The 12,607-nt window shown below is 42.6% G+C and overlaps 2 protein-coding genes and 1 long non-coding RNA gene across 4 annotated transcripts; 1 reads left to right on the forward strand and 2 right to left on the reverse strand.

Moving 5' to 3' along the window:
• Window positions 1–276: 276 nt before the first annotated feature.
• LOC123136275 (polynucleotide 5'-hydroxyl-kinase NOL9) lies at window positions 277–6,333 on the forward strand. Its single transcript, XM_044555618.1, has 9 exons — window positions 277–622; window positions 1,834–1,931; window positions 2,020–2,053; window positions 2,526–2,695; window positions 2,912–3,092; window positions 3,181–3,361; window positions 4,428–4,539; window positions 4,622–4,749; window positions 5,917–6,333. Exons 1-9 carry the CDS (start codon window positions 423–425, stop codon window positions 5,962–5,964), a joined length of 1,152 nt encoding a protein of 383 aa, XP_044411553.1. The 5' UTR covers window positions 277–422; the 3' UTR covers window positions 5,965–6,333.
• Window positions 6,334–7,849: 1,516 nt separating this feature from the next.
• LOC123136276 (uncharacterized) lies at window positions 7,850–8,817 on the reverse strand. Its single transcript, XR_006466736.1, has 2 exons — window positions 8,234–8,817; window positions 7,850–8,157 (listed from the first exon to the last, which is right to left on the reverse strand). It is a non-coding gene; the product is annotated as an uncharacterized lncRNA (long non-coding RNA).
• Window positions 8,818–9,224: 407 nt separating this feature from the next.
• On the reverse strand, window positions 9,225–11,444 carry LOC123136277 (uncharacterized). 2 transcript variants are annotated; one of them, XR_006466737.1, is made up of 5 exons: window positions 11,294–11,444; window positions 11,176–11,252; window positions 11,034–11,101; window positions 10,602–10,872; window positions 9,225–9,513 (listed from the first exon to the last, which is right to left on the reverse strand). XR_006466737.1 is itself a non-coding variant. In XM_044555619.1 (5 exons), the coding sequence occupies exons 1-4, from the start codon at window positions 11,392–11,394 to the stop codon at window positions 10,654–10,656; spliced, it is 465 nt and encodes a 154-aa protein (XP_044411554.1). In that variant the 5' UTR covers window positions 11,395–11,440; the 3' UTR covers window positions 9,225–9,513; window positions 10,606–10,653. The 2 variants fall into 2 exon arrangements, 1 of the variants encoding a protein (XP_044411554.1); XM_044555619.1 differs by having other exon boundaries at window positions 10,606–10,872; window positions 11,294–11,440.
• Between the last annotated feature and the right edge of the window lie 1,163 nt (window positions 11,445–12,607).

The following is a 12,607-nucleotide window of genomic DNA, read 5'->3' on the forward strand; positions in this document are numbered from 1 at the left end:
TTTCTTAAGTATCAGTGCTTATTTGTAGAGGATAGACTCTTAATTAGGCATCCCTCCGATAGAGATAAACACTGATGTTTAACGGAAACTCAGTTTATTTTACTAATCACCTTCCTAAGAACATGACACCTGTCATTACCAATCTCATTCATTAACATGACACCTGTGAACCTGTCATAACTCGAATTTAAAGCATTGTAAGGCCACAGAACATGACACATTTCATTACCAATCTCAACGTACCAGCAGCCTTCTTCTTCTTCCCATGCCGTACCCCCCTAACTAAAATCGTTCGACACCAAGTCGCGATACGCGTGACCGTCTTGGCTTATGAAATACCCGGTCGGAGACCGCAGAGCATCCAACGAGCGTCGAGTGCGAGTGTGTGAGTGAATTGTGGAGAGAGAGAGAGAGCGAGCGAGATGGAGAGAGGCGAGATGGGCGGCGGCGAGGGGTCGGAGGAGGCGAGGGGCAGGGAACGGGAGCGGGAGTGGGAGGAGGCGGCGGAGGCGGTGGCGTACGACTCGTGCACCTGGCCGCCGCCGGTGGTAGTGGTGTGCGGCCCCGGCAACAGCGGCAAGTCCGCGTTCGCCCGCCTCCTCCTCAACACCCTCCTCGCAAGGTGAAAATCACGGAGAATTCGCTGAACCGTTCCTTCTTCTCTGTACCCACCGTGCTGAAGAAGCCAACTGCATTTGCATTTTCCCTGCCCTCTCCTAGTCGCATTCTGCTCTGCTTCACTGCAAAGCAGCTGAATGTGCATACATTCGGAGAATTTCAGAGGTCGACTTCAAAATTCGAGTTATTCGTGTTCGGAGCTGGGATGTGTGGACGTGTGGTGTTCTACTACATTTAACCACGCTTCAAATTTACTTTATACGTTTCAAATTCAGTTGGCATACTATCCGTATTTGCTATTTATATTAGAAAAAAAGAATCTGTATTTGAAAAAGGGTAAGATGGAGTTAGTTACAGGAACAAGGAGTAGCTATGTACCAACAGTTCGTTTTTTAGATTGTCTTACTGGGAAATGCGAAAAATGCTAAACTAACGGGCTGATTACGGGGCTATTCCTTTAATCCCCCCCCCCCCCCCCCCCCCCCCCCGCCCCCTCCTCTGATTTTAAGCAATCACAATATGCCACCTCACAACCAGCCCGTAGTGAGGAAGTAATTTTCATGGGGTCAGCAGAAGTATGGTTGCCTGCTGTTAAAATGTAAGCACTAAATGTTTCTTCGAGTCGAACGTTGCTTCTTCTTCTGTACTTACGCGCCGAGTCGATCGTTGCTTCTTCTTCTGTGCATATGATCGAATAATTTTATAGGCAGACTTTAAATTCGAGTTATTCATGTTTGTAAACGGAACAATACCACTCTGCTAAATCTTCAAATTCAGTATTTCAGTTGACATGCTATCTGTATTTGATATTTATAGTGAGAAAGGAATCTGCATTTGAAAAGAGTAAACTAGAGTTAGTTAAAAAGACCATTGAGCTTTGATTTTATCGATTAAACAATTGCGAAGTAGCTATGTACCAATACTTTTTACTTTCTAGGTTGTTTTATGACTTTGGGAAGTATGAGAATGTAATAGTAGTAGTTTTTATGGGGTCAGCACTAGTCTGGTTGCATATAGTTAAAATGTGGTGCTAGCTGGTAAATTTGGTTGCACTAGTTTCATTTTTTTTATGGGAGAATAAACTAGTTCAACTGCTAGTTCACACAAGTTGCATAACTTGTTCAGCTCAGAATTTTTTGATTTGCTCTGTTTTATTTGTCATTAGCTTTCCTACTTTCAGATCAGTTCTTGTGATTCTTTCACTTTAATTAACAGGTATAAGAGGGTGGCGTACCTGGATACTGATGTTGGCCAGCCTGAGTTCACACCTCCAGGTTTTGTGTCACTTCATGTACTTGAGGAACAAGCTAAAGGTGCAGGCTCAGAGCCTTCAACTTTTAATTCCCCTTTAAAATGTTTTGATCACTGGCTGAACATTCTGTCATTTTTTTGATAATTCAGATTTGACAATGCTATACCTGCGGGCCCCAAAGAGGTAATTGTATTTCACAAGGCTTAGTTTTGTGCAGTCTTTTATTATTTCATATAGTATTTGCAATTTACTCATTGATTTGCCTTTTGGTGTTGCTAGGAACAATCCCGTGCTTAATTTAAAATAGATTACTGTATGTGAGAAAGCTATTTCATTTGTCAAGTTTTCCCTGAATTTCTTATTCCAATATTATTAACCGTTCAGGGGTCAAATTAATCTTTTGCTTTCTTCCAAGATATTATGAATACTCAAACATTATGAAGTTTGATTTTCTACCAATTCTGCAATAGCAAGATTTACCCGTTAAGAGTCTTATCATTAGCACAGTAGTTTAAGTGCCCATCACATAGAACTAATTAATAATATCTATATCATATACTTACTGAAATAAACATATGTACCAGTTGATATTTCATTGTGTTCTCATGTATGGTCTTCTGCAAGCTGTCTAATACATTTTCCCCACATATCCTAGGTGCTTCTTTTTTGGTGATGTTGCTGCACACAAGAACCCAAAACTTCTCTTGAGCTACATTTTTGGGCTTTATGATTATTTTCTTAAAGAACTCTATCACTTCAATGAGGCTGATAACCCTCACAAATCAGCTATACCGATTGTTATCAACACTTCAGGGTGGGTGAAAGGTGAGATTTCATTGATTGCATCAAGGTTTGTGCTGGTAATTCACATGGCTAATGTGGAAGGTTGGAGGGGGGAATATGATAAGATGAGTTTCAGATTTTGACTTGGATAATCGGACACTCACCTGTAATACTAATATCTTTTGTGACTAAATGACTGCATTTTCCCTTTCTTTTGTTGCAAACGTCCAGTTTCATATTGTACTGTGTGACTTTCAGGTATTGGACTTCATGTTCTGTCAGAGATATTGAGATACGTATCCCCAACTGACGTTATTCGGCTAAACACCACAGCAGAGGGTAAAAACTTACCAGGAGGTGCATTTTGGCTGGATGCACACGAGGGAAATTCACAAGTTAATCTTGTTGAAATTCGCGCAGTGCAGAACTCTCCTCGGCAGTAAGTCTTGACTATTTTGAGTAATTCATTTTCATGAAATGATATAGCATCAAAATTATTTTAATGACTTATGCCTATGTCACTGCAGTCTGTTAGTGAAGAAAGAGGCGCGAATTATTCGTGATCTCAGGCTGATTGCTTACTTCAGGCAGTGCTTGCCGAGGGACTTCCCAATTTTCTCTTCTGAAGATTTAGTTCAAGGAATTGCTGCTATAGACCCTTTTCAGCTCCCTCTTTCAAAAATACAGGTTATTGATCTACACAGCCAGGTGACCGCCTCCACCTCTTTATTCTGATCATATAGCAGTCAAGGTTGTTCTGAATATATGACGAAGTGATGATTGTCGTCATGTCATGATAGTTTCCTCCTTTTCTGTACTCCACGTACCAAACCGTATTTCGTAACTACAAAACAAATTACCATGCATACTTTCTGAATATTGAGCTTTTAACAACGCTGGGTTTGCATTCTCCTTTGATACTAGTGCTAACAAAGAGCCACAAAAGGTATGTATAGTAAATATCAACAAGGGTATTAAAATTTCCGATGTGTTCATTAATGGATGATATCTTGGATTAGTAACTGGAGGCTCCTTTGAAGCTTCTATACTGAGCTAACTCATCAAAATTAATTGGATTGTGAGTCTTTGGGTCAAAGGGTCGAGGAGAACTCAATTATGGTTACAATCTACTCCCTCCGTTCCTAAATGTAAGTCTTTGTAGAGATTTCACTGTAAACCACATACGGATGTATATAGATGCATTTTAAGTTTAGATTCATTCATTTTGCTTCGTATGTAGTCCATCTAGTGGAATCTCTACAAAGACTTATATTTAGGAACGGAGGGAGTAAATGAGTAAAACTGTAGGGCCCTCCCCCCTACGGTTGTTTTGCCAACAAAATATCTACGTACATAGGGTCACGCGTGGTAGGGTAGTAATGTGCACAAATCTTATCTTAGTTGTACCTATAATTTTTCTCATTTGTATGCAGAGAACTTTATGTTTACGCTATTACTTTTACATAAATATGATAAACTCTTGACCAAAATGGTAATGAATATGTACCGCTTGTCTAATACAACAGAATGGTAAAAAAAAGAAAAAAATTACAACAGAATGGTAACAAGTTGTAAACGAATAGAATAATTTACTACTTACAGAATGATAGTTTAGCAACTTCTTACAGTTCCAAATGGTATAAAACAGTGTGGGCAAATTAACCCGTAATGGCAGTGCATCGTGTGTAGATAAAACTTATTTCGTACGGACTATCAATGCTGAGAACATTGATTTTGGGGTCTGTCTATTAACATAGTTTCTACGGGCGTATAGATTTCCGGTGATTCGGTATATGACTTCTTGGCCGGTACTATCGTCGGTATTGGATCAAGTTCATCTGTCCCTTTGTCAACTGAATGCTCCTCTCCTTGGTGCATGGGACTTGGTATGTGCCTTGTTTAGTGTTTTTGTTGAAGTAAACTGATAATACTTGCTAATTTCTTGTATGGTATTGGTCTTGATTTTAGGTTTTATCAAGGCCATTGATATTCCAGGAGACTGCATTCATCTGATAACACCTGTTTCTCATCAGCTTTTAGAAAATGTTGACATCATTTTTCCAAGTTGTATTGCAGTGCCTGACGGCCTCTTTCAGGTAATAAACAGTCGTCAGAATTATACTTCTTTGTTTTTTCTTTGCAAGCACAGCCTGCTGTTTTAATTTCCTTATGATTGTATATTAATCACCACAGTGGAAATAAATTACTACTCCCACTGTACAGAAATATAAGAGTGTTTTAGATTACTAAAGTAGTGATCTAAACGCTCTTATATTAGCCAAATTCTTGGCTAGTGCATGTTTTCTTCTCAAGAATTACCATTGCCTACAATTGAATATATATTTCCTGAAATTCCCCAGCTCAATATTTCCGAGGCTTTTAAATTGTGCATATTTCCCACCCAGGCACATTTTAGCCTGTTTTAATTGATCGTTGAACCATGTTCTGAGAACTCTAACCACATAATCCTGCTCAGTACTGTTGTGTAACACATATGCCTTTGATGCAATGTCCCTCCTCTCCATTTGATCATGACAAAGTATCTGTAGTTCCAATATTTCAACCTGCTTCCATAAGCATCAGGAAGGAATTGATGGGAAGCATTATCCTTTCCCTCGCACTGACATTCAGTCCATCGCTAGGACCGTATGGTCAGCTAGAATGGTACTCGACCTATGAAAAGATCTCCACCGAGTTCACAGTAGTTGCTTGTACAATTAAAAAACCAAGACAAAACTATACTAGAACATGATATGGTACATGTACATATACATTTTGTGCCAAAATTTTCTTGCACTGAACATGATCATGTTTTTTGACCAAACATAAGATGCATGTTTCGCTAAGTTTTAGTAACATAATTGTTTTAGGATTTTTCGAATTGCACATATGTACTAACCTTCATCATGCGTTGAGATCTTCAGGCTGGAGAACTTCCACTCCCTTTTCATAATATTGTTACTCTGTTCTCAACTACAAGGCATTTGCAGTTACATGCACAATCACACCGTAAACACCCACGTGAACACATCCCCTAATTACATGCTTAGAATTGATAGGTAAATGAGAGCATGTCACTGAATTTGTACCAAAATGCACTTGCGTACATGCAATTTGAGCACTTGGATTCGAACCGTGTGGGTGGAGTTATTCCCTCACAACTTGATGTGCTGAACTTGTGCTTGTATGTGTGGAGTACGATAGATCGGTTATTCCATCGATGCGTCTCATGATCTGTTCTCACTCGAACCTTGTACCTGCAGGTGCCAGACACAGTGGATGATATAACTGCCAGGCTGAGAGATCTGTAGAGATCTGCAGATGTCTACAAACAATTACGACCGTCCAGTATAGGCAACTTCACAGCTCTCAGTTGCCATGAACAACCAACCTACTATGAAAAACCATCACTATACCTTTGACATGTACGGAATGAGAACTTCATAGCAGTGTCATTTCTGCCAAACTGGCCTTAAACAACCTGATTAGGTTACACAAATTGATGGCTAGGGCAAAGACATGTACTGTATTTTAAGCTCGCCCCGTTTCTGAACTTGTAATTTCGTTTCAGTATGTACAATATAGTGCCGTATGACAGACTACATTACATGTCCTGGAAATAGGTGTACCTATCCTTGTTGCCCACATTAGTAGAGTCCTCCAAGCAATCTTAATTCTCCCATCTTTCTCCAGAGTTGCTATCCATGCAGCGGATTGTATGAGCAGCTCTTGATAATCATAAATTAAAGAGGGGAAAAGAACATAACATGACTCCTTATTATGCAGTCGCACATATTTTTAGAGAACTATAATGTAAAAAGTAAAAAAAAATGTTTACATGACTATACGGAACAGAAGAATTGTAGAAAGAAAGGAGAGAAAAACATCATCTAGAATCTGTCACTACAGGTAACGGCCGACGTCATTCAGCTGAACACGAATGGAGGTTTATGGACTATGTACATTATAATGCGGTGTATCCATGGACGGATTCGTCAAAAAACTATCTGCAACAACAATTAAGTCGTCAGATCAAGTGATGAAAAGCATAAGAAGCAACAGGGCAAACATAATATAACTATTAAAACAAGCAAATCCTATTCCAATCTGAAAGAAGTTATTAATCAGGCAAGCAGACTGAAATTAACTGAAAATGTCATTATGGCTCCAAACCAGAAACATAAGCCATGAACTTGGGCAGCTTAAGAATGATGCATGAAGCAATGGCATGAAACTGTTCTCCCCACTTGACAACAGAAAGGGAATTAAAGTAAGGTTGAAAACATGAGCAGGTACATTTTGGAACAATCTACACAAGTAAATTGTTTCATCTGCTTGGGAAGAATAATTATAACATTTATCATAAGCCTACACAAAGGTTGCTTTAAGAGGGCAGGCCTGGCGCAGTGGTGAAGTCCTCCCCACTTGTGCCAAGAGGTCCTGGGTTCGAACCAGCCTCTCTGCATTGCACTTTGCAGGGGTAAGACTAGGTTCCTATAATCCCTCCCCAGACCCCACCTTGTGTGGGAGCTTCTATGCACTGGGTCTGTCCTTCTACACAAAGGTTGCTTTAGATACACGCGGTTCCAAATTAATGCCAGAAAGAAGCATTTTGGGTATAGTTTTCCTTGTGAAGGCCTAGGGCATGGCCGTATTTGTGATATTTCTGCTTGGGACACATTTTATTTGGCAGTTTGCTGATTGAAGCTAACGCTCTTTAGGAATAGCTATTCCAGCTGGTGATCAGGGCTGAGTATATATGGCAATGCCCTTTAGTTTTAGCACAGTAGATTAGCTATTACCTCCTGACAATTGTACCAGAAATTAATAAGCCACGACTAGCTAATGGAATCAAAATGTCAGAATCCATCATCTATGTAATGCCTAAAAGATTGAAACAAGGGTATGTCTGACAGGACTGACAGAAATGACTTGGGAAAATGTAGCAGTTCTCCCTAATACATCATAACTGATCCAGGTAAAACTAGTCTGTATAAAGTCTCTCATTAGGCTCTTGTTAGGTACGTGCTAGAATAGATTTGCCAAACACAAATCTCAGAGCAAATTAACACATAGCCGGGTGTTTCAGGATACAGAGCAGGGAGGGTAATCGCTTGATATCCCAAAATGTGCAAGAAAAAGAGGCATGGAAATATAGAGAGAAACTGGAGCAGAAGATTCAGAGCAGAGCACCTGCATGAAGGAATGAATCAGAAGTGATGAGCCGAAACGAGATTTTTTCACCCCACAACGAAGGGGCCGATCTCCCCGGCACGCATGCCGCGGGCGATCTCGTTGGCGACCAGCAGGCACGCCGACACCCACCCGGCGAGCACCGCCCACACCATGTCCACCATGTACGCCGCCAGCCCCCGCGGCATGGTCGTCCTTCCCTTGCTGCTCCCCCTAGCCTTAGCCTTCCTTGCTCCGCTGGCGCTGCCACTGCCGCTGCCGCTGCAGTTGCAAAGGAGGCAGGCAGGCAGGCAATTCCACAAACACCTAGCCTGCAGCTTTGAAGAGACGAAATGATGGCCGGGAACCGAATCAAAGAGGGGATGAGCGAGTAAATTGCCCCTTCACCTTGGTGATGGACCCCCAAGCAGCACGCAACCGACGCCGGAATCTTGAACGGGGCACGGAGACCGAGTGTTGGCCTTCGCTTTAAGCACCACCTGACGTTGACGTAGGGCAGCGGCACTCGGCGGCTCCTCCATCCACCATCGGCTCCTTGATCAAGAGGCAACTCGGTGGGTGGATATTTTCTTCTTGCCAGCCTTGCATTCCATGTCCGCATCGCCTCACAGGGGCAAACGGGGGATCGCCACGTGGTACCCAATCATTTATCGTTAGATTTGGTGGTACCAGATTAGAGAGGAAGGAGGATTTGGATTTGGACAAGTGCGTCACAAGTGATTAGCAAGAGCCCATCATTGCGTACAAGCGAGGGGATCTTGACACTGACAACGACATTGCCAGTGGTTTTACCAAAACCACAGGCTCAGTCAGCTGCAAATCCTAGCAAGGTTCCGACGGTGCCATGGTTTATGGGACCATGTCAATGTTTAGATTTCGGTCAAGCTTTAATGGCACACATGGTGCATGAGGCTGCTCATAGAGCATACCCTCTGTGGTGCACAATATCGTATATTATACTCCCTTCATTTTAAAATAAGTGTCTCAACCTTAATATAACTTTGTACTAAAGTTAGTATATAAAGTTGAGACACTTATTTTGGGACAGAGAAAGTATCATCTATAGCCAGACTCCTCAAACCTCTCATGTAAGTCCGGGCAGACGCCCCGTCAGTGAAGAAAATGCGACCCACCCACACCCCCATCCCTCAAATCGGCCCTAAACTTGGGTTGTTTGGGCTTGTTGAGCCCCCAAGTCCTTCAAGGGTTTGTGATTCTGCTGAAAGAATCGACTGCAAAAGTCATTGGGTCGCCTATGGAAAGGCCTTGATGAACACAAACACTGTGATACCCAATTCGCCCGTCTGAGTAGCAGTTGTCCTCAAGAGGAACGTTCTTTCGGTCTTCACCTTCGGAACCAAGTCTCCGGACTAGGGCATTCATAATGTAAAAGAACATAACATGAAGTTGCACATATGTTTATGACCCATTCTTAAGCAGATGCACATATCTTTAGAGAACTATAATGTAAAAGGAAAAATAAATTCTTCACAATACTAATACAGAACAGAAGAATTGTGGAAAGGAAGGAGAGAAGAAAGCATCATCTAGAATCTCTGTCACTTCTATTAATGGCCAAGCCATTCAGCTCAACACTAATGGAGATTTAGGGACTTTGTACAGTATAATGCAATGTGTATCCATGGATGGATCCGCCAAAAAACTATCTGCAATAACAATGAAGTCGTCAGATCAAGTGATGAAAAGCATAAGAAGCAACAGGGCAAACATAACTATTAAAACAAGCAAATCCTATTTCAGTCTGAAAGAAGTTATTAATCAGGCAAGCTGACTGAAATTAACTGAAAATGTCATTATGGCTCCAAACCAGAAACATAACTGCATAAGCGGTTAAATTGGGCAGCTTAAGAATGATATCAAGCAATGGGCATGAAACCTTTCTTCCCAGTTGATGACAGAAAGGGAATTAAAGTAAGGTTAAAAAAATGACCAAGCACATTTGCAACAATCTACACAAGTAAATTGTTTCATTTGATTCGGAAGAATAATAAAAATGTTGATCATATATAAGCCTACACAAGCTAATTAATGATCTTCGTGAGTAGCTATTCCAGCTGGTGCCACTGAGACGGTGAAGATTTCAAAAGCATCACAGGGAAAGTTTCATTCAGGATTCAGGCTGATCGAGGCTGGGTATGGCCATACCATTCAATTTTAGTACAATACAGACCTACAGAATGACACCCTTTAAAATGGAAACAATAAAACTTTGAACGCAGAAAATTCTTTGAAAAGTTGTAACATTTATAGCCATGGAAGTAACTATTACCTCTTCAAAATTGTATCAGAAATTAATAAACCATGACTAATGGAAACAAAATGTCAGAATCCATCATCTATGTAATGCCTAAAAGATTGAACCGCAGAAACAAGGGCACGTCTATGTCTGACAGGACTAATATAAGCGACTTTGGAAAATGTATGAGTTCTCCCCAATACACCATAACTGATCCATGTAAAACTACTCCGCATAAAGTCTCTCATTAGCTTCTTGTTAGGTACTACTAGAATAGATTTTCCAAACGTAAATGTCCGAGTAAACTAACACATAGCCTGTTATTTCAAGATACAGAGCAGATACTGCTAATCAACAAAGGTATCCACGATCGCTTGGTATCACAAATTGTGCAAGAAAAAACAAGACATAATATGACACCATAGTTCTCTCTTAGAGAGGAAGCACCGAGTTATTACTAGCAAAGAAACTAAGAGCAGAAGGTTGAGAGCAGAGCACCAGCCTGAAGGAAGGAGTCAGAAGGGAGGGAGGATTTCCCCAGGAGTGAGATTCAGCCCACGACGAAGGGGCCGATCTCCCCGGCCCGCATGCCGCGGGCGATCTCGTTGGCGACCAGCAGGCACGCCGACACCCACCCGGCGAGCACCGCCCACACCATGTCCACCATGTACGCCGACAGCCCCCGCGGCATGCCCATCCTTTCCTCGCTCTCCCTCTTCCTAGCAGCCTTTCCTTGCAAAGGAGGCGGGGAATTCCACAAACACCTAGCCTGCAGCTTTGAAGAGACCAAATGAGATGTCACCGCAGAAAATCTCGAGCGAGCCGCCGGCAAGATCCCGCGACGACGACCGAAGGCTGGGTCTTGCCAACGGTGTTTGCTTCGATTTCATCAAATGAAAGAGAGAATGAGTAAAGCAATTGCCTTTTTACCTTGGCGGTGATGAACCGGAGCAATCTCCAACCAGCACGCACGGGCACCCTGCAGCCGACGCCGGAATCTTGAACGGAGAAGGTTGCTGTGGGCGTGTGGTATGGAAAGATAAATATGAGGCAATCGAGACCGAGAGTTCACCTTCACCTTCGCTTTTGCTTTGCTCTCGGATGGATAACAGCCGGCACAACACAACTCTGCCACTTGATGCTCGTCCCCTCGCCACGCGACTGAATATACAGACAACAATGCTCGTCCCCTCGCCACGCGACTGAATATACTAAGCAGACAACAACCTAGAATTAGAATTAGTGGGGAAGCACGCACAGCTGTGCCACCTGACGTAGGGCAGCTCCACATCCATCCACCACCGGTTCCTTGATCAAGAGGCAACTGGGCGGATGTCTTGCTCTTGCTTTTGCCCACCTCCCGTTCCATTCGCCTCTCGCTGTCGGGTCCTCGCGACGACGAACCGGAGGCCGCCGCGTGGGTACGGCCGGAAAAGCGGAAGCTTTATCGGTTGGATTTAGAGGTGCTTGGATTGGATTAGTACCATATTAGAGAGGCAGGACAGGCGGATTTGGATTTGGGCAAGTGCGTCACACGGTGATTAGCAGGATTCCAATTCCATGATTGCGTTGCGTGCAAGCAGAGGGGATGTTGACAAGGACGTGCCGGCGGGTTTAGCAAGGCCGCGAAAAATCGAGTCAGCGGCGGAGAGGAGCGTGCGTGGGTGCATGTTCTAGCGAGGTTTCATCGGCGCCCCGCTTGATTTATTTATCACACGTCGCTGTGAGATCTCTCGGTCAAGATTTGATGACATGCCTGATGCATGATCCGTATGCGGCTAGCTGTTTGGCTGACACGATGGATGCTCCTAGCATTCTTTTGGGCAAACATTTGCATTGTTCCTAGAACGGTCTATTTTTACTGACAAATGGTTAAGGATTCTCACAAATAAATCACAGTTTGAAGCGTAAAAACTGAAGAAAAATAATCGATAAGGGATGCTTTATTGCTTAAAAGATTTACGTAAAGAAACTAAAATAGCGTGAAAAAAGAATCGGGCAACAAATGTCTCAGGCGCATCTTTGTGTTAAGCGTGCTTGCACATTGGATGTGATTGACAGTTGACTCCACCGGACTCCATCTTTCTAATGTCTAGCCTATTGACTGATTGTACTAGGAATGGCTTTTCTTTCCAGTTAATTTCATTTTTACCCTCAAAATTCACCAAATTGCCATGAATTACCTTACTTGAGAAAAGTCTCAATTTAAACTCCTAATTTAAATATTTCGTCCCACATTTTTACCCCCATTCAACTTTTTTCCAAATGAGTCCGGACTAGGCAAGCCACGCAGGCTGTTTTTGTTTTGTTCTTGGTTGAGTTTGGTTTCTTTTGTGTGTGCCAAAACTGGTTTAGGGCGGCCCACGCCGCACATGGTCTGGCCCTCTCTCCCGTGGAACCCAAATCACCTTGCTCACTCTCCCGCAACTCACTATCTCCCTGCTTCGTCGCCGCGGTTCTTGCTTGTCGACATTGACCTATGCTGTCATGGAGGGAAGGGAAGA

Source organism: Triticum aestivum, chromosome 6B (genome assembly GCF_018294505.1).
Source record: "Triticum aestivum cultivar Chinese Spring chromosome 6B, IWGSC CS RefSeq v2.1, whole genome shotgun sequence".
In the NCBI taxonomy this organism is placed as follows: Eukaryota; Viridiplantae; Streptophyta; class Magnoliopsida; order Poales; family Poaceae; genus Triticum; species Triticum aestivum.